Here is an 18,599-nt window from a genome sequence, read left to right as displayed (position 1 = left end):
TACAAGTGGAGTCCTTGCCTTTGAGGGAAGAGTTGATGTGCTGAAAACAGTTCCTGATCCCCACTCTATCCTTTCACCCTTCTACTTTAATCTTTTCCAAAATTGCTTCATAGATTCTATTCAGTGGAGTATGAGTATAAAGCATTTCAGAATTTATACCAACTATAGAATAATTTTAGGACCCGAAAAAAAATCTACCTTATTTCTTTATGAACCATCTTTTTGTGATGTGTGGCCAAGTGGTGATCAAAAGTGATCTCTCCATCTGCTGACAGAGTTAGAGAGGTCTGGCAAACTACAAGTACAGTCTTTCTTGTGGTAGATTATGTGTTCTGATGCTTTTGTTTCATTCCCTTTGTAGCATCTGCAAACAGTCGGAAGGACAAGTCTCTGAGAATTATGAGCCAGAAGTTTGTCACGCTGTTCCTGGTCTCCAAAACCAAGATAGTTACTCTTGATGTGGCCGCCAAAATACTGATAGAAGAAAGCCAAGATACGCCAGACCATAGTAAATTTAAAAGTAAGCATCTTCACTCAAATCCACTTAGCACAGAAAGGGTGGGGTTTCATCAGTTGATGTTTGCAGCTTTGGAGATTTTTTAGCAAATTATTTTGTTGAGATGTGCGCTCCTTCTTGCCTTCTTTAAGCTTCTTGGTGCTGTGAGAGGTAAGTTGATCACATCCTAGAATTCCTGTGAAAGTTCTGCCTGATGCCTTTTCCTCGGCAGAGTGGATGCTGGAGGCAGAATGGCATCCCACAGATGCATGTCAGGGAGGGTGTCAGAGGCTTTGAGTTTCTCTTTAGCATCGCTGCATCCAAGATGGAATGTCTGAGTTTTCTTTCCCTTTTCTCCTCACCCCCCGCATACTCTTCTGATGGGTGGACATGAAAGTTGTCTACAGGTAAGAACCAGAAGAACAGCAGGGGAGGGGGTGGGGGGAGCGGTGGGACATGGATGCTGGACAGGAGAGTGTTCGAGTTTCACACCCAGAACATCTTCCTTTTCCGCCAGGCCTGGGTCCTGAGCCAGAGACCCTGGCTGCTGGTAGCTCATTCAAGTCCTAGAAACCGTGAATTCAACATTCTCTAGCTTTTGTTTGTTTCCAGCTGGAAGTATAGCCACCCTGTGGGAGAAAGGACTAAATAAAATCCAATTCTATCAGGATTGGGAAGAATACTGCATCAGGGGTGAACTTGAGGTTTCAGGCCGATAACCAGAGCCCTCTGCTTATCCTAGCCCTGAGTTCAAGTGGCTCTCCTCCCTGCAAGTTGACTTCTTGGGTAGAGCGTACTTTGTGGGCATCGTCCTGCCCGTCTAATGTGTTACCGCCCGCCCCTCTGGATTCCTCCTCCAGTGCATGCATTTTCAAATGTCTCTCCCTGAACCTCTCGGACTCAGGGCGTGCCCACCCAGCCCTGCCCCACTGGGTGTCCGCCAGGGCGAGAGGAGAGGCGCTGACTGTCTTCAGCACAGTCATACCGCGTGACCTCAAGCCCCGGACAGCCTGCGTGCCGGCCCTGCAGCCTCGCCGGGAGCTCCAGGGAGCCCTGTCACTGTCACAGCCCAGCTGCCTGGGAGAGCGGGTGCCCCGGTCTCCTGCGGGGAGAGACTCCAGGCAGGCTTCTGACAAGCCAAGGATCAGAATGATGCTTCCTAAAGCCTTTAATTACAGCCTGTTCGCCTCCCTCGGTGTTTTTGCAATCACAGTGATCCCAGCTTGTCACCAGGTGCCTCTGGTAGGAAGCGTGAAGCTGTGAAAGCATAAGGACGCCCTGACCTTCGCTGAGTGGGGTGATCAGACACTGAAATCCTGAGTGATTTCACGCGGGAGCCACTGGCCTCTCATGCTACCCCACTGCTCTCTGCTGGAGGCTGCTTTGGTGGCTGAGAAAGTGACCCGTCCCACAAACTAAGGGAGTGATGTCCCGGACCGAGGTATGGTGTGACCGCAACTGTTTTTTATGTCTTCAAGCAAAGGTACGACGCCTCTATGACATAGCCAATGTGCTGACCAGCTTGGCGCTGATAAAGAAAGTGCATGTCACGGAAGATCGAGGCCGGAAACCTGCCTTCAAGTGGATCGGCCCTGTGGATTTCAGTTCCACAGGTAAGGCATGGTGTTGCTCGAGACCATCTCATGCATAATCCCCAGTTGCTGTTTCGAAGCGTACACCTACCACATGGTGAGATTGATCTTCACCTTCATCTCCCATCACCCACGTCACATTCAAAATTAGACTCATGCCGCCAGCCTGGGAACAGTGAGCCTTAGTCTACAAGTGATTATGCTGGCAGCTCACACACAGAGAGCTTAGAACCTGGCAGTTTCTGAAACTATTAAATTACAGCTCATTGGCTTTTTTTTAATTTCATTTCAAAATTCCTGGAAGTTTGGGCCTGAGGATTAAAAATAATGTTTCATTTTAACAGGTTTTTGGTTTTTTTTTTTTTAATTTTAAAAATGATGCTTCTTATGAACTCTGGTTGTTTCTGCATTAGCAGAATAAAACATTGTTTTTCTTTGAAATTCCAGATAATGTAAAAATTATATCAGTTACTGTCACAAAACTCATAGTTGGTAAGATGACACCTAAACATAGTGTGGATGTAATGAACACCTTTTCTGTAATTTATTTAAAACGTCGCAAGTGTCATAATTTTACTCAATTAGAGCAAAAGAGGGTATTATCTTCTACTTACTTTACAGGTAGTATTTGTGCAACTGGGGACTGGATCTTTCTGCACCAGCTACTTATGTATAGCTATACTGCCTGGAAAAAAGCCATTAAAGTTATTTTTAAATTGCCCTTCCAATGTTAGTCTTATTAGTATAAATTCCTGCACTTAACCCAGGCTTATAAAAGATACAGCTCTCTACCTCACTTTGTAACACATTATTCACTTAGAAACTAGATGAAGCCACTTATAACCAAGTATAATTAATTCAGCAAATACTTACTGCATGTGAACTATTCAGGCAAAGTTCATTTTATTGCACTGAGCAGGTAATGCATTTTTCACAAATTGAACATTTGTGGCAACTGTGTGTTATTAGATGATGCTTAGTATTTTTTAGCAATGATGTATTTTTTAACTTAGGTATGTACAGTATTTAGATATGATGCTATGGCACGATACAATATAGCATAAACCTAGCTTTAATATGCACTGGAAAACAAATTCATGTGACTCGTCTTATTGCAGTGGCCTAGAACCAAACCCACAATATCTGAGCATTGCCTTTAGTAATGCCAAGGAAAACTCAAAGACTTTATGATACAGTCCCTGCCAGTATGAAATGTACAACTTTGCCACTTTCTATTCCTGTTTTTGGCTTATCCTTGGGTTTTCACCAGTGAAGCTCTCTTCCCTGTTTCAACATAAAATATTCTACTCAGCCTTCAATCTGGCTCAAATGTCACCTCTTTCATGAAGTTTTCCCCAATTACTTCTTGCTTCATGATATTGTCCCTGCTGTACACATTTGAGGCAGACACAGTTTTTATTCACCTTTGATTAAACCCTAGTGTCCAGACCAGTGCCTTATGTACTTCAGTTGGTTAATGAGCTTTACTGAGGGTGTATAATTAACATACCTTTGAAAATCAGAGAATTCTTAAGCACTGCATATGATAGTACTGGCTCTGTAGGAATTCAGAGATGATATGGGTTAAGTTCTGATGGACTGTTAGGTTTTGGAGGGATGGAGAGCTTTTTTTTTTTTCAGTTGAAGGAACAGATACCTAAGAACATCTCTGGCTTGTGTCAGAGAACTCAGGCATCCTGACTTAAGTGGAGGACCTAGGATAGGAATAATGAGAAGTAAGACGTGATCATTTGGGACCACACTTTGGAAAGCCTCAAAAGTTAGGCCAAGAAATCTGTACTAGTGGGTAGAAGTGACAGGGGTCTTTAGATAAAGAGATTAAAAGAGAGGAGGGATTCAAAGTTGGTGGTGTCACTGAGGAAAATAAGATAGCCAGAGAAATGAGCTGGTGTTGAGAAGTCGAGGAGTTTGTGGATTTATATAACCAGTGGGTCAGCCCCTGGGAGCGCTCTGATCTGTCATGGTAGAGAGGACTTGGCCCTAGGTCAGGAACCTCAAATTGAACTTTCTTCCTCTATCCTTCAGAAACCTGGGCCTCCTTTCATATGCCCTATTTCCATTACTGACAGCACCTTTGTCATGAGCCCAACAATTAAATTTGGAACATCAAGTTACCTTTGATTTCGTAATTCACTCCCCTTCACTCCTCAATTAGCAATTCACCTCTTTACTCTTTTCCTCCCCCACCATCAGGACCTTTCCTTCCTCTTAACAGCTTTATTGAGGTATCATGACATTCAGTAAACAGCACCGTGGTTAAAGTTATAGTTTGGTAAGTTCTGCATTGTATGCCTCAGTGAAATAATCACTGCAACCAAAGCAGTTAACCCATCACCCTCCAAAGCCTCCTTCTGTTCCTTGGAATACCTCCCTCCCTTTCCCCACTCCCAGCAACCAATGATCTGCTTTCCTTCACTCGAGACGTGTTTATATCTTCTAAAATGTTTAATAAGTGAATCACACACAGTCAGTGCTTATTACTGGCAGATTCCGTATTTGCGAATTTACCAACTCCCTAAAATTTATTTGAAACTCCAGAATCAACACACACAGCATTTTCTGAGTCGTTCACAGATTGCAGAGTAGCACAGGGTTTTATTTGCCATTGCGTGTGCTCCCAGCTGAGGTCAGAACAAAGCAGCCCTCTGCCTTCTTGTTTCCCACACTTGCTTCTTTTGACTCATACTGTAAACAAGCATCCTTTTCGTGGTCTTTTCAGTGCCACATTTTCACGTTTCTGTGGTTTGTGTTGGTGATCTTGCTGTTTAAAATGGTTCCCAAGGGTCATACTGAAACACTGTCTAGTGTTTCTAAGTGCACGAAGGCTGTGCTATATCTTACGGAGAAAATACACGCGTTGGAGGAACTTAGTTCCGGCCTGAGTTCCAGTGATTTTGACTGAGTGCAGTGTTAATGGATCAACAAGATGTTCTAAATGTGTCTTAAACAGGCTCATGAAACAGGGTTATGTACTGATCAGTTTATAAACATGTTTTGACCAGAGACTTGCAGAAAACTAACCCTGTATTTCCTTTGGGAGTGATGGTTCAGTATTAACTAATTTAGTGTTCACAGTAACTTTATAGAACTTTACTACAAATAATGACAATCAGCTGTAGTGTGAATACTCTTTTTATCCGACTTCTTTCATTCAGCATAATTATTTTGAGATTAATTGTGTGGTAGTATGTATCGATGGTGTATGCCTTTTTATTGCTGAGGAGTATTCATTGTATGGATATACTGTTCTTTATTCATGCACCTAATAGCGGACTTTTGAATTATTTTCAATTTAGTGCTATTACAAACAGAGCTGACTCATTGGAAAAGACCCTGATGCTGGGAAAGATGGAGGGTGGGAGGAGAAGGTGATGACAGAGGATGAGATGGCTGGGTGGCATCAGTGACTCAGTGGACATGAATTTGAGCAAACTCCAGGAGATAGTCAAGGACAGGGAAGCCTGGTGTGCTGCAGTTTGTGGGCGGCAAAGAGTCAGACATGACTGACTGAACAACAAACAAAGCTGCAGTGGATATTCACGTACATGTCTTATATGGAAACATGCTTTCATTCCTCCTGATTAACACCTAGGAGTGGAATAGGTGCATCACACGATAGGTGGATGTTTATGTTTTTGAGAAACTTCCAAGCTGTTTTCCAAAGTAGCTGTGACATTTTACATTCCCACCAGTGGTATATGGGAGTTCTGGGTCGGCCTTAGTTGTAGCTGTTCCAATAGGGGTGTAGAGGCGTCACTGTTGTTTTACTTCGTGTTTCCCCCATGGTGTTCAGTCCAACCATCTGGTATCATTTGTCTTCTGTTTGATGGGCTTTCTTTAACATTTCTTAGAGTGAAGGTTAGCCAATGGTGAAATCTTCCAGTTGTTGTATGTCTGAGAACATCTTTATTTCACCTATATTTTTGAAAAATATTTTCCTTGGGTAAGGATTCTAGGTTGGAGGGTTTTTTTCCTTTTGGTCCTTTAAAGAACTGATTCCACTGTCTTCAAGCTTGCATTGTTTCTGACAAGAAATCTACCGTCATCCTGTTCTTCCACACATAATGTGTCTTCTTTTTTCTTCGTTACTTTTTTTTTTTCATTTATTTTTATTAGTTGGAGGCTAATTACTTTACAGTATTGTAGTGGTTTTTGTCATACATTGACATGAATCAGCCATGGATTTATATGTATTCCCCATCCCAATCCCCCCCTCCCACCTCTCTCTCTTCGTTACTTTTAATATTTTCTTTATGACTGGTTTTAAACAATTTGATTATGTGTGCATTGTTACAGTTTTCTCAGTATCTCTTACTTTGATTTGTTGAGCTTCTTGGATCTATGGGTTTAAACTTTTCATCAAGTTTGGTAAATTTCTTGTCATCATTTCTTCTTTCCCCTCTGTCCTTTGACAGCTCTAGTTATACTCATTTTTGGCTGTTTGAAGTGGTCCTACAGTTCACTGATGTTTTGTTCATTTCTTTTTCTCTTTTCTGTCACCTTGGATAGTGTTTATTGCTCTTTCTTTAAGTTCACAATTTTTTTTCTGCAGGCATGAATTTTTTTCTAAGCTGCCATGCATTTCACCCATGGTATTTTTCCATCTTCAACATTGTAGTTTTAATTGCTAGAAGTTTGACTCGGGCCTTTATAAATTTTTTAAGGTATTTTACTTCTTGGCTGTGCTGGGTCTTCATTGCAGTGCACAGGCTTCTCATTGCGATGGCCTCTTGTTGCAGAACATGGGCTCTAGGGTACGTGGGCTCAGTAGCTATGGCACACAGGCTTAGTTGCTCTGTGGCCTGTGGGAGCTTCCCAGACCAGGGCTGTCACCAGTGTCCCTTGCATTGCAAGGTGGGATTTTAACCTCTGGACCACCAGGGGACCCTGGGCCTTTATAGCTTTGATGTTTCCACTTAACATGTTCAATTTCTTGAACTTATGGAATACAATTATAATATCTATTTTAATGTGCTTGTCCACTAACTCTATCATCTGTGTCACTTTGAGGTACATTTCAACTAATTTTTTCTGCTCATTGTGGGTTATATTTCCCTGCTTCTTTGTGTATGACGTAATTTTTAACTGTATGCCATGCATGTGTGCTAAGTTGTTTCAGTCATGTCCAACTCTTTGCATCCCTATGGACTGCACCCGCTAGGCTCCTCTGTCCATGGGATTCTCTAGGCAAGAAGACATGCCCTCCTCCGGGGGATCTTCCCAAGCCCAGGATGGAACACGCATCTTTTATGTCTCCTGCATTGGCAGGTTACCCTAGAGCCACCTGGGAAGCCCGATTGTGTGCCATTATATGTACACTGAGAATTATAAATTGTTATGTGCTAAATAATTCTCTCTTCCTAAAAATGTTCTTGAGCTTTGTTCTCTGATACAGCAGAGTTACTTGGAAACAGTTATCCTTTCAGCTCTTGCTTTTAAGCTTTGATAGGCGGAACCCACCCCATCAGCAATTAGTCTTGAGTACACCGTCCCCTCTACTGAGGCAACACCCTCTTTAGCATTCTAACCAAAGACCACGACGCATGAGATTTCTTTTCCCACTGTGACTGTTGGCAGTCGGCACTATTCTCAGCCCTGTCTGAGTGCAGACACTGTCCTGTCTACTCCTTTTGAGGGCTCTTTCCTTGGCCTTGGGTAGTTTCAGCTCATGGTTGAGTACTCCACTGAATACAGTCAGCCCTTTGAGTCTGCAGGTTCCTCATCTGTAGAGTCAACCAACGATGGATCGAAAGTATTTTTTTTTTTAAATACAGAAAGTTCCAGAAATCAAAACTCAAAATTTGCTGCACGCTGGCAGCTATTGAGATAGCATTTACATTGTGTTAGGTACTATAGTAGGAGAAGGCAACAGCAACCCACCCCAGTGTTCTTGCCCGGAGAGTCCCAGGGATGGGTGAGCCTGGCGGGCTGCCGTCTCTGGGGTCGCACAGACTCGGACACTACTGAAGCGACTTGGCAGCAGCAGCAGGTAACTACAGTACTCTAGAGATGATCTGGTGTACAGTGCCTACAAAATTTACTCCACTGTCTACACAGGATTAAATCTATGCCATTTCGTATAGGAGTCTTGAGCATCTCAGGTGAGATGTGGGGACTTGAAACGGGTCTCCTGTGACTGCTGAAGGGCAGCTCTGCTCAAGGGGGGCCCCTCTGCAGACCCCCAGCATTCCTTCTGCATGACTGTGCCCCTCAGGACCCTGCCCCACAGACGCTAGCTGCCCTGACTTTCCAGGTCTCCCAGCTCCATTCCCGATTGAAGGAGACTTCCAGGCTCTGCCTAGAGCTCCTTCTCTGCCCCTAACCTGGAAGTGTTATCCAGGCAGTAAGCTGGCTAATCAGAGCTTCCCTCTTTTCAGTTCCTGTCTCCAGTGTTTCACTGTCCTTCATGTCCTAGTGTTCAGTATCTTGAGAACCATTGTTTTATATACTTAGTTCAGTATTTTGTTTCTTTCAGGAAGGAGAGTAAATAATACTCTTGACCCACTTTCTTCTTTCTTCTAGTTGATTCTATAACTTCTGATTTTCTAAAGAGAGAATTTTTGGGGTTTTTATTATAAGAAAAAGAAAACCGTAGGTGGTTTTCTTTTTCAGTATTTCTGTATTTTAGAAAATGTAAGTCTAGCTGGGCCTTTCAGTTTACTAAATCAGTCTTATAATTAAAATGTGCATCCCTTGAACTTAAAAAAAATAGCACAGATGAGCAGGGTAGGAATGACTATCTGAACAATGTAAGTGTTTCTTAATAGAACATAGACCTGGTTCTATATAGAGATTTCTGTCCTGATTTCACACAGGCTTATTTCAGCATAAAATTGGCCTCAGGCCCAGTCTTCTATTACCCTCACTGTTCCGCAGCATTTCAACCATGAGGTATCTGCTGACCTTATGTCTTTGGTCACTTAGTAACCGAGCTTCCTGCTGCATAAGAAAGAAATAATAAAGCATAATAATAGGAAACAGAGATTCTTATACTCATTGCCCTGGGACTGTGGCATAAGAGGCTGATTGCAATTAATGTTAAAATCTCCAAATATTCATGTTGGGCTGAGTATGATTGGGTTTTCCTTTGATATCTCTGCCCAAAGAAAGCATCTGAAATGTCAGGTCCATTCTAATTTGGGTTATAGAACATCCTGCTCTACTTTTGTTGCAGTTTAGATAATTTTAGAACATATATGGATTCAGTCTTTAAAGTCACTGACTAACTTTTTGAAAAGATTAGTACACTGAAAGAAATTGGGGTTTGAGATAAGGCTCATGAAATTCCTTTGTCTTCGTTTTTAATTTATAGGTAGCTCCATTACAATGAGAGGTTCTCAAAGCCGTATCTTAAAAAGGTTAAAATTATCCTGAATTATAGCTATATAACAACACTATAACATCTATATAACAACACTAACACTATAACAACATCTCTTTTTTATTTAGATGACGATCTTGTGGATGTTTCTACACCTGTCCTACCAGAATTGAAAAAAGAAATATACGGCCACATTCAGTTCTATGCAAAACAGAAACTTGCTCGACATGGCTCCTTTAACTCAGAGCAGGCTTCTGAGAGGATACAGAGGAAAGTGAACTCAGAACCCAGCAGCCCTTACAGACAAAAACAAGGTATCTGCCTTTATTTAACCCACGGACTGTATCAGTCACCATGTAATGGTAGCCCGACCTGTGCACTGACGTTTTAAAGTGAGCTGACTGTAGGCTCTGCGTGAGATGGTGACTTCACAGGGTGGCCCTCGGCCTGAAATTGATTCTCGTTGGCCTTGAAGATTGAAGATTACTTGGTTTGCCATGGTTAACCTCTTTGATGCATCTCAGCAATTCATCAGATTTATAAAGCAATACTTGCTTTGTTTTGTTTTCTTACTAATTTTTAATGAGACCTACATTCACTGCTTAGAGCTAGCTTCTGGACATGTCTGTCTCTGAATCAAAATCAGGATGGATTTGAGGTAGTCTTATAATCCTTGAGCTGTGAATAGTGAATCCTGCTGTACATAACTGCTGTGTATAAGTCCCTTGCTCTATTTGTTAGAACTTCGTTTTCCTTTTTAGGATCAGGAGGCTACTCCTTGGAAATTGGAAGTCTGGCAGCTGTCTACAGACAGAAAATAGAAGACAACTCAAAGTAAGTAGTCTTCATCCTGGTTTTAACTGTGACTCAATTGAAATGCCACCCATCAAGGGTAAAGTTTAGCAGTCCTGCTCAAAAATCAGCCATTTGTTTATTAAGAACTTCGTAAGTTTACCCCCTTGTGCCCAACACTGTGCAGGATTTGGCATCTGGGACCCAAAAATTGAAAATTTTTGTGAAAAATTTATCCCCTAGGCTATGAAAACTTACCAGGAAAAATAAAAATACAAATACACTGAGAAAAGACAAGTCACTACTAATGTGACAGAGAAATGATGTCTCATAGTCCCATGAATCACTTTGTCATTATCCTAACTAACGTCATTTATGAACTACCGGGTACTATTCTTAAAAGGTTTGTGTGTATTATCTCATCCAATTATACAACCTTTTGAGGTTGGTGCTATTATCCTAATTTTACAGGGAGGCAGCTGAAATTCTGAGAGGTTAGGTAACTCGCCCAAAGTCACAAAGTCATTAAGTGAAAGAACTGAGATTTAAACCTACACTATCTGAATCAGATTTGGGGTTTGATTTTGAAGGAAATCACATATTAGCAGAGGAAACAGAGGAAATGCTGAAGAGAGAACAGAAGAGGTTTATAATGACAGACAAGGGAAGAAAAAGACTGTTGAGCCAGAGTCAGGGAGTGGATGGGAAGTAAGCCGTAGTGATTTGTCCAAATAAGATAGAGGAAGAGCTTGGGGTATTGGAGGTGGGTAGGTCAAGTTGGCAGAATGCTTTGAAAGCCAAGTCGTAGAGCTTAGACTTAGCAGATGGACACTAAAGGGTTATTGTAGCTTCACTGCAGACCATTCAGGCTGCTTTGAGCAGGTAGGGTTGGAACTAGAGAAGGACTGCATGTTAGGAGATCACAGAATAGTGCATTCCCTTCTTTCTGCTCTGCTGTGGTGCGGGTCCACACCGTCAGCTGGCGACGGGAAGAAATGGAAACCAGCATAAGACAGTGAGTCAGCAAGAGTTAATTTGAACGTGTGCTCTGCTGTGCGTAGTCACTCAGTCATGTCTGACTCTGTGTGACCCCGTGGACTGTAGCCCTCCAGACGCCTCTGTCCATGGGGATTCTCCAGGCAACGATACTGGAGTGGGTTGCCGTGCCCTCCTCCAGGGGATCTTCCCAACCCAGGAATCGAACTCGTGTCTCCTGAATTGCAGATTCTTTACCATCTGAGCCACCAGGGAAGCCCAAGAATACTTCAGTGGATAGGCTATCCCTTCTGCAGGGGATCTTCCCAACCCAGGAATCGGGGTCTCCTGCATTGCAGGCAGATTCTTTAGCAGCTGAGCTACCCAGGAAGCCCAGTTTGAATGTGTGCTGCTTGAAAATTCTGTAGTAATACAGAGTAGAATGGGAGGAGAAAAGAGAATAATTTTGTAAATACATTTACTTCCTCGCTCATCGCTTACTTCATTCATCTCACAGTGAACGTGAGAAAAACAAGATGTACCCTTAAAATCGCGTCTGGCCTCCTCTCTGTTATCTGCCGGACATCTCTCAGGGATTCCGTGTGCAGCCCCCACTGGGTGACCTTCCCTTAGTTAGATGAGCCTCTGGGCTTCAGTGTTCCTCCCTCGTAGTGGGGGAGGGGGCTGAGAGTAGCTCGTGTTGAAGAATGATGTAAAATTATTACCATACCCTGCTGGTCATTATAGCATCTGTGTGCCTGGGAAGGGGTACTTGCTGGGCAACTGATGACTACTGGCTGTGGGAGAGGCGGAGAGGAGCCTCTGAGAGCCCCAAATTGAGAGCCCCTATCCCATTGCAAAGCAATCCAGGTTATAATATGTGGTTGTCTGCTTCTGGGGTTGGCTCATGATCTCAGGGAGCCCATGATATTAAAGGAGCCCTTTAATAGCAGGAGTGGGGGATTTCGCTGGTGGTCTAGTGGTTGAGAGTATGCCTTGCATTGCACAGGACGAGGGTTCAATCCCTAGTCGGGGAACTAAGATCCCACTGAGACCTTACATGCCGGGGAGCAACTAAACCTGCAAACCACAGCCTGGAGAGCCTGCAACTAAGATCCAATGCAGCCAAATTAATTTTTAAAAGTTTTTTTTAAGTAGCAGGAGAGAGCAGTGTTCCCTCAGTCCTGCTTTGGTTCGTCTCTCTTTAGGAAAGCGGAGCTGGAGGTCGGTAGACTGTGGTAACTGCATGGCCCCGCTCTGTTCCCTTCCTTACAGGGCGGAAGCTTTTGCCAGCCAGAGCGCGATGCCTCCGTCCAGCAGCCTGGACCCCGCCGCTCCTCTCCCCGGCCTGTGTGTTGACTCGGAATACTGTGTGAGCCCCTTGTCCTGCCAAGTCCTCCCTGCGGCCCAGACAGAGTCGAAGGCCTTGTCGGCCCAGAACGGTCTGAGCGGCGGAGGCGTCTCCCTGGCCCCCACGGCGCCGGACGGGGAGCCCCTGCCGCCGGCCGTGGCGGCCGCCGGGCCCCTGCTCTACGTGCCGCCCGCCCCGCTGTTCATGCTGTGCGGGGGCCTGCAGGAGGGGCCGCCGGGGCCGGGCGCGGGCTCCGAGGGCGCAGCAGCAGAGCAGCCCCCCGTGCCCGCGGGTCAGAAGCGCCTGAGCAGGGACAGGAAGCCCCAGCAGGAGGACGAGGCGCCAGCCACCAAGAGACAGAGCAGGGACCACGGGGCCGGCCCCCTCGCCCTTGTCGTGCCCAAGGTGAGCGCTCGGCGGCCGTGCCGACTGACGGCGCCTCGACCCGGTGTCTTCCTCACTGGGACGCGCAGGTAGTCACAAGCTCCTGAGTCTGGAATAGGAGGTGGTGCCTGTATCATTTTTATGCTTAAGGCCAGGACTGCCTCTTCCAAGTAACCTGCCATAAAGTTCAGTTCAGTTCAGTTGCTCGGTCGTGTCTGACTCTTTGTGACCCCATGAACTGCAGCACCCCAGGCTTCCCTGTCCATCACCAACTCCGGAGGCTTGCTCAAACTCAAGTCCATGGAGTCGGTGATGCCATCCAACCATCTCATCCTCTGTCATCCCCTTCTCCTCCTGCCTTCAATCTTTCCCAGCATCAGGGTCTTTTCAAATGAGTCAGCTCTTGGCATCAGGTGGCCAAAGTATTGGAGTTTCAGTTTCAACATCAGCCCTTCCAATGAACACAGGGGACTGATTTCCTTTAGGATGGACTGGTTGGATCTCCTTGCAGTCCAAGGGACTCTCAAGAGTCTTCTCCAACACCACAGTTCAAAAGCATCAATTCTTCAGCACTCAGCTTTCTTTACAGTCCAACTCTCACATCCATACATGACTACTGGAAAAACCACAGCCTTGACTAGATAGACCTTTGTCAGCAAAGTAATGTCTCTGCTTTTCAATATGCTGTCTAGGTTGGTCATAGCTTTTCATCCAAAGAGCAAGCATCTTTTAATTTCATGGCTGCAGTCACCACCTGCAGTGATTTTGGAGCCCCAAAAATAGTCTCCCTCATTGCAGATGGATTCTTTACCAGCTGAGCCACAAGGGAAATCCAAGAATACCGGAGCGGGTAGCCTACCCTTTCTCCAGTGGATCTTCCCAACCCAGAAATTGAACCAGGGTCTCCTGCATTGCAGGTGGATTCTTTACCAACTGAGCTATCAGGGGAGCCCTGGCCATAAAGTAGTCCTGTAATGAAAGTAATTTTTAGAAAAATCACACTTGGCATAAAATGCTAAAAAGTAAAAAAAAAAAAAAAAAAAAAAAAAAAGAGCCATTCATTGTTAACATGTTTGTATATCCTTTCCCAGACTGTTTTGCCTTATTTTTTTAACACGTCAATGAAACAACCATCTGCTCCAGGGTGCCCCTGAGGTCCAGGTCAGGAATTCGGTGCCGCTGGCTCTGCGTCTGTGTCAGTGCTCATGTCACTGCTCAGGGAGCCCATTTTTCTAGAATAAAAGAACAAAACTCTGAGCTGTCTGCATCCCCTGCTTAGTAGCCTTTGGAGGTCAATGCGATATGACCAGTAAAACTCCCAGAAAGCAGAAGCACTGTCTCATCACAGCCATTCGTAGAGGGTCAGCGAAGCACACTTCATGGACATCAGTCCCTTAATTAAGACCCTTCCTCCTCTATGCGTTCCTCTTGCCAGAATGAATTTTTCTAGTTTTGTGTATAGCCTGTGGCTGCAAAACAGCAGGGAAAGACTGACTGGTATGTCTATATATGTGTGTCTCAGATAAACAGGACGGCTTTGGGTCAGCCCTGCAATTCTTAGCCAGCCCCTAAAAGCCTGCAGCCATCAACACCCTTTTTGTATTCCAACTCAGTCATTTATTTCACCTTCTAAACACCATGCTCACATACCCATTATTGAAATCTCCATCATTTCTGTGCTTAAGGAACCTTAAGCCTACAGAAGCCCCTGGCATGTCCTTGATCTTCATACCATTGCTCTAAACACGACAGAAATGACAGGTGTACAGAAATCAGGGTGGCTCACAGTGGTGCCTGACTTTTCATTTTATGGGTTAGCCATTTGGAGAAAATTGTTACGATAGTTTACCGCTGGGAATTTGATTTGCTTTTCTGTTTCTGGTTGGGTTTTGCTTAGAAACCTTCAGATTCCACAGACATCGCCTCTCCCAAGAACTCTGCACCCCATGAAGACACTCACACGAACAGGCAACTTTCTGCTGCAAAAGCAGTTTTGGGAAAGGCTACCACAAACGGCTTCGTCTCTTTTGAGTGGGAAAATCCTTCTAGAAATACAGAGATAGAAAAGCCTTCGAAGGAAAATGAGAGCACCAAAGAGCCCTCTCTGCTGCAGTATCTTTATGTGCAGTCGCCAGCAGGTAAGAGGTGTCATGTCTTTGAGTCCTTTGGGGTAGTCAGATTATACATTGCATGTTTGCATTTCTCTTTACATCATGTGACTGATGTCTTGAGGGGCTGTCTCTTGAGTCATTTCACTCCAGCCCCTTGCTTTCTCCATCAATGAAATGAAGATGGAGCCTGCTTTCACTTTCACTAACCTCACAGATGATGAGAAAGTCATTAGGGCTGATAATTTATTTTTAATGCATTCAACTTTCCTTGGTAAAAAAAAAAGCACAAATATTCAAATGACATTTCTGTTTTTATAATTCAGCTGAGTCTGGCATCGGTTCAGTTTCACAATGTGAACCTCTTGGCCACCATGTGCAGCTCACACGCTGACCACTTAAATATCCCGAAGTGCTGACATGTCCTTGTGGTTGAGTGCCGGGACTGGAGTGAGGGGGCTGGACATTAAAACCTCTTCTGATCTGCGTGAAATTAAGTATCTAGCCCTCCTGAACTGGTAAAACAGCAATAATAAGAGCACCTGCTTCTTGGGGGTGCTATGAAAACAAGATTAAATTTAATAAGCTAATACATCTGGAGCACTTAGAATAATAGTGCCTGACACTTAGAAGATTCAGTAAATGCCCTCTTTTGAAATAAAGCTGAAATATAAGTTACCTAATTTTTTAAAATACGCACTGTGTACATGAAGCTGCTCTTGATACAAAGAGACTTACAGTTATTTTCCTCAGTTTCTTGTTCCTGTCACAGGTTAGGTGGGTATCTGTTACTATTCATTTATCTAGAACACATTCTTTATTCCTTTATCCAATATTTTGTGAGAGCTTCACCTAAGCATGATAGTGTTACTGATACCTTAATAAACAAAAAACAGACCCAGCTTCTTCAGAATGAAAATGTCAGTCCAGCAAAGGGATCAATAGCTTTTTCTGGGCCATGGGTCCTTGGACACTATGATGAAGCCTGGGGACTCCTCCTTAGGGTGTTTACAAATGCAGAAAATTAAAAACATAGGATTACAAAGGAGGCAAATTGCATTGAAATCCAGCTGGGAGAATTATTTTAAGTTATAGTGATAAGAAGATCTGCCAAGCCTCTCATAACTTGTGGGGAGCTTTTGACTCAAGAAATCTTCCATCAAAGTAAGATTATATGAATACACCCGTGCTTTTTACTAGTGACAGTGTCAAGGTACTGTTCATTCGGTTGTGATTTGTTGCCTGTGATCTTAACTGAGGGAAATATAAATTTCAGTTAGAAGTTGATCAAAAGAAAGATACTATTTTTCCCATCCAGGTTCACTTTTCTCCTCAGTTTGGGTTCAGTGGAGCCCATGTTAATAAACTCTGTTGGGAGATGTGAGCATCCCCCACATTTTCACACAAGTAAAGGTGGACACGGGGAGGTGGCCATTGCTGCGAGGAAGTGAGGGGGTGCTGGAAGAGCCCGGGGGTTGGCCTGGTCTGGAGGTGGCTAGTTTACTGTGGGCTCCCATTTTAAAAGGCCCTGAACGTAGGCGCTTGGATGGCATCTTCACTTTGCACTGACTTCCCCCTGTTCTGCTTCCGTTGCAGGATTAAATGGTTTCAACGTGCTCTTGTCTGGCAGTCAGAGCCCCCATGCTGTGGGCCTGCCCGTGGGCCCGCTGCCCCCGCTCAGCGTTCCGTGCGTGGTCGTGCCGTCGCCGACCCTGGGTGCCTTTCCTGTTCTGTGCTCTCCCACGGTGCCCGGGCCGGGGTCCTCTGCTCCCAGCCCTCTCCCGAACGCGGGACCTGTGAATTTTGGCTTGCCTGGCCTCGGATCAACAGCTCATCTTCTCATCGGCCCTGCCGCCCTGGTTAATCCAAAGTCGTCCACACTCCCCTCCACAGACCCTCAGCTTCAGGGTCCATGCTCACTTCACCTGAGTCCGGTGATGTCAAGGTCACATGGCAGCGTGCCACCTGGATCCCCCGCTTATGGAGGTCACCCAGTCCCCGCAGTAAAATCACAACAGGTGAGTCCTGAGGGTCCATGCTAGCCTGGCACAGGGCGACGCAGCACACCGTGATGGGGTTTGCCTGCATTGCATCAGGCTTCCAGGTGGCACCAGTGGTTAAGAGCCCACCTGCCAATGCAGGTTCAGTCCCTGGGTGGGGAAGATCCCCTGGAGGAAAAGTGCCAACCTGCTCTAGTACTCTTGCCTGGGAGATTCCGTGGAGAGAGGAGCCTGCCAGGCTACAGTTCATGTGGTCGCAAAGAGTCAGACACGCCTGAAGCCACTTAGCACACACACAGTCAGACTTTAGCCAAACAACTTTCAGACGGGGATCTAACACCAGATTCTAGCTAGCATCCACTGTAGACCCAGAGGCATCTGCTCATTTCATTAAGTATTGAGACTGAAGGGGGAGATCCTGTGCTTTGAAGGCAAAAATAGTTATAGGTGTCAATCTGTTTCTTAGAATCAGAAGGGACTTCATTGTTCAGGGGGGTTTTTGATGCATGCTGACTATCCAGGTGATTTCTCCAAGCTCTCATTTCATTAGATCAATAAAGGAGACCATCCTGAATTTTAGTTGTGCAGCTATAGAAATAGTCAAGGGAAATGAAAGTCTTAATACTAGCTCAAAGATTGTTCAGTTCAGTTCAGTCGCTCAGTCGTGTCCGACTCTTTGCGACCCCATGAATGTTAGCATCTATCATTTCTTAAAATGCATTGTTTAGGAGGCAATGGATATATTAATACATACCCATTGTTTCCATGATGTGTGTGTGTGTGTGTGTATATATACACACATACTCACAAAATATACACAGATGTACATATGTAAATGTCTCTAACCAGTGTAAATTAATCAGTACTTTATTCACTTCCCCCAGCTCCATCTGTAGTTCAGTCAGTAAGCATTCGTTGAACTCCTATTATGCATTAGGCATTGTTCGGAATAATTACTTTCTTTCCCAGAGAAAGGGTTATGCTATGGCCACAACTATTTTTAGACAAGTAATCCGAAGCTCAAAAGTTTGCTAGACGTTGAAGTCAACATGTTTTTAAACAAGGGGATTGTAACATACCATATGCGTATTTTTAATGATTGGTTATGTATTAGGGACTGACCTAGGCAGTAAAGATACTGGTAAACAGGATAATGTTTCCTGCCCTTTTAGGGCATGTTAAAGGGGTAAATGTTTAACATGAGAAGATAAATATTAGCAAGTAAACAAAAAGAGCAAAGACACATACACGTACTACTCACCAGGAATGATCTAAAGTGCTTTAAAAATATTCTCTCATTCAAGTCTCACAGTCCTGTTAATTCAGTACTTTGGTCATCCCCATCTTTGGATGAGGAAACTGCGGCACAGACCGGTTAAGTAACTTGCCCAAGGTCACACAGCTAGTTATGGCAGAGCCCAGACCCTGGCTCCAGCCACTTGTGACCGCTTCGCTAGGCCACCTTTCTGCACAGAAAATAAGTCAGCTAATTTCCAGTTGTGATGAGTGTTGTGAAGGAGACACAGTGGATGAATGTGACAGAAAAGCAAAGAGGATGG

The 18,599-nt window shown here is 44.4% G+C and overlaps 1 protein-coding gene across 1 annotated transcript in view; it reads left to right on the top strand.

Moving 5' to 3' along the window:
* The window catches only part of E2F7 (E2F transcription factor 7), a 37,423-nt gene that overhangs the window by 15,741 nt on the left and 3,083 nt on the right, over positions 1-18,599 (top strand). Inside the window, exons 6-12 of the mRNA XM_043880055.1 lie at positions 362-520; positions 1,975-2,109; positions 9,559-9,744; positions 10,192-10,264; positions 12,473-12,953; positions 14,830-15,070; positions 16,637-17,058. Of these exons, the coding sequence (XP_043735990.1) occupies positions 362-520; positions 1,975-2,109; positions 9,559-9,744; positions 10,192-10,264; positions 12,473-12,953; positions 14,830-15,070; positions 16,637-17,058 (1,697 nt within the window). The remainder of the gene's footprint in view (positions 1-361; positions 521-1,974; positions 2,110-9,558; positions 9,745-10,191; positions 10,265-12,472; positions 12,954-14,829; positions 15,071-16,636; positions 17,059-18,599) is intronic.

The sequence above is a fragment of the Cervus elaphus genome, chromosome 3, assembly GCF_910594005.1.
Source record: "Cervus elaphus chromosome 3, mCerEla1.1, whole genome shotgun sequence".
Taxonomy (NCBI): Eukaryota; Metazoa; Chordata; class Mammalia; order Artiodactyla; family Cervidae; genus Cervus; species Cervus elaphus.
Note: the sequence above shows the minus strand (reverse complement) of the source record. Positions and strands in the feature narration are given on the sequence as shown.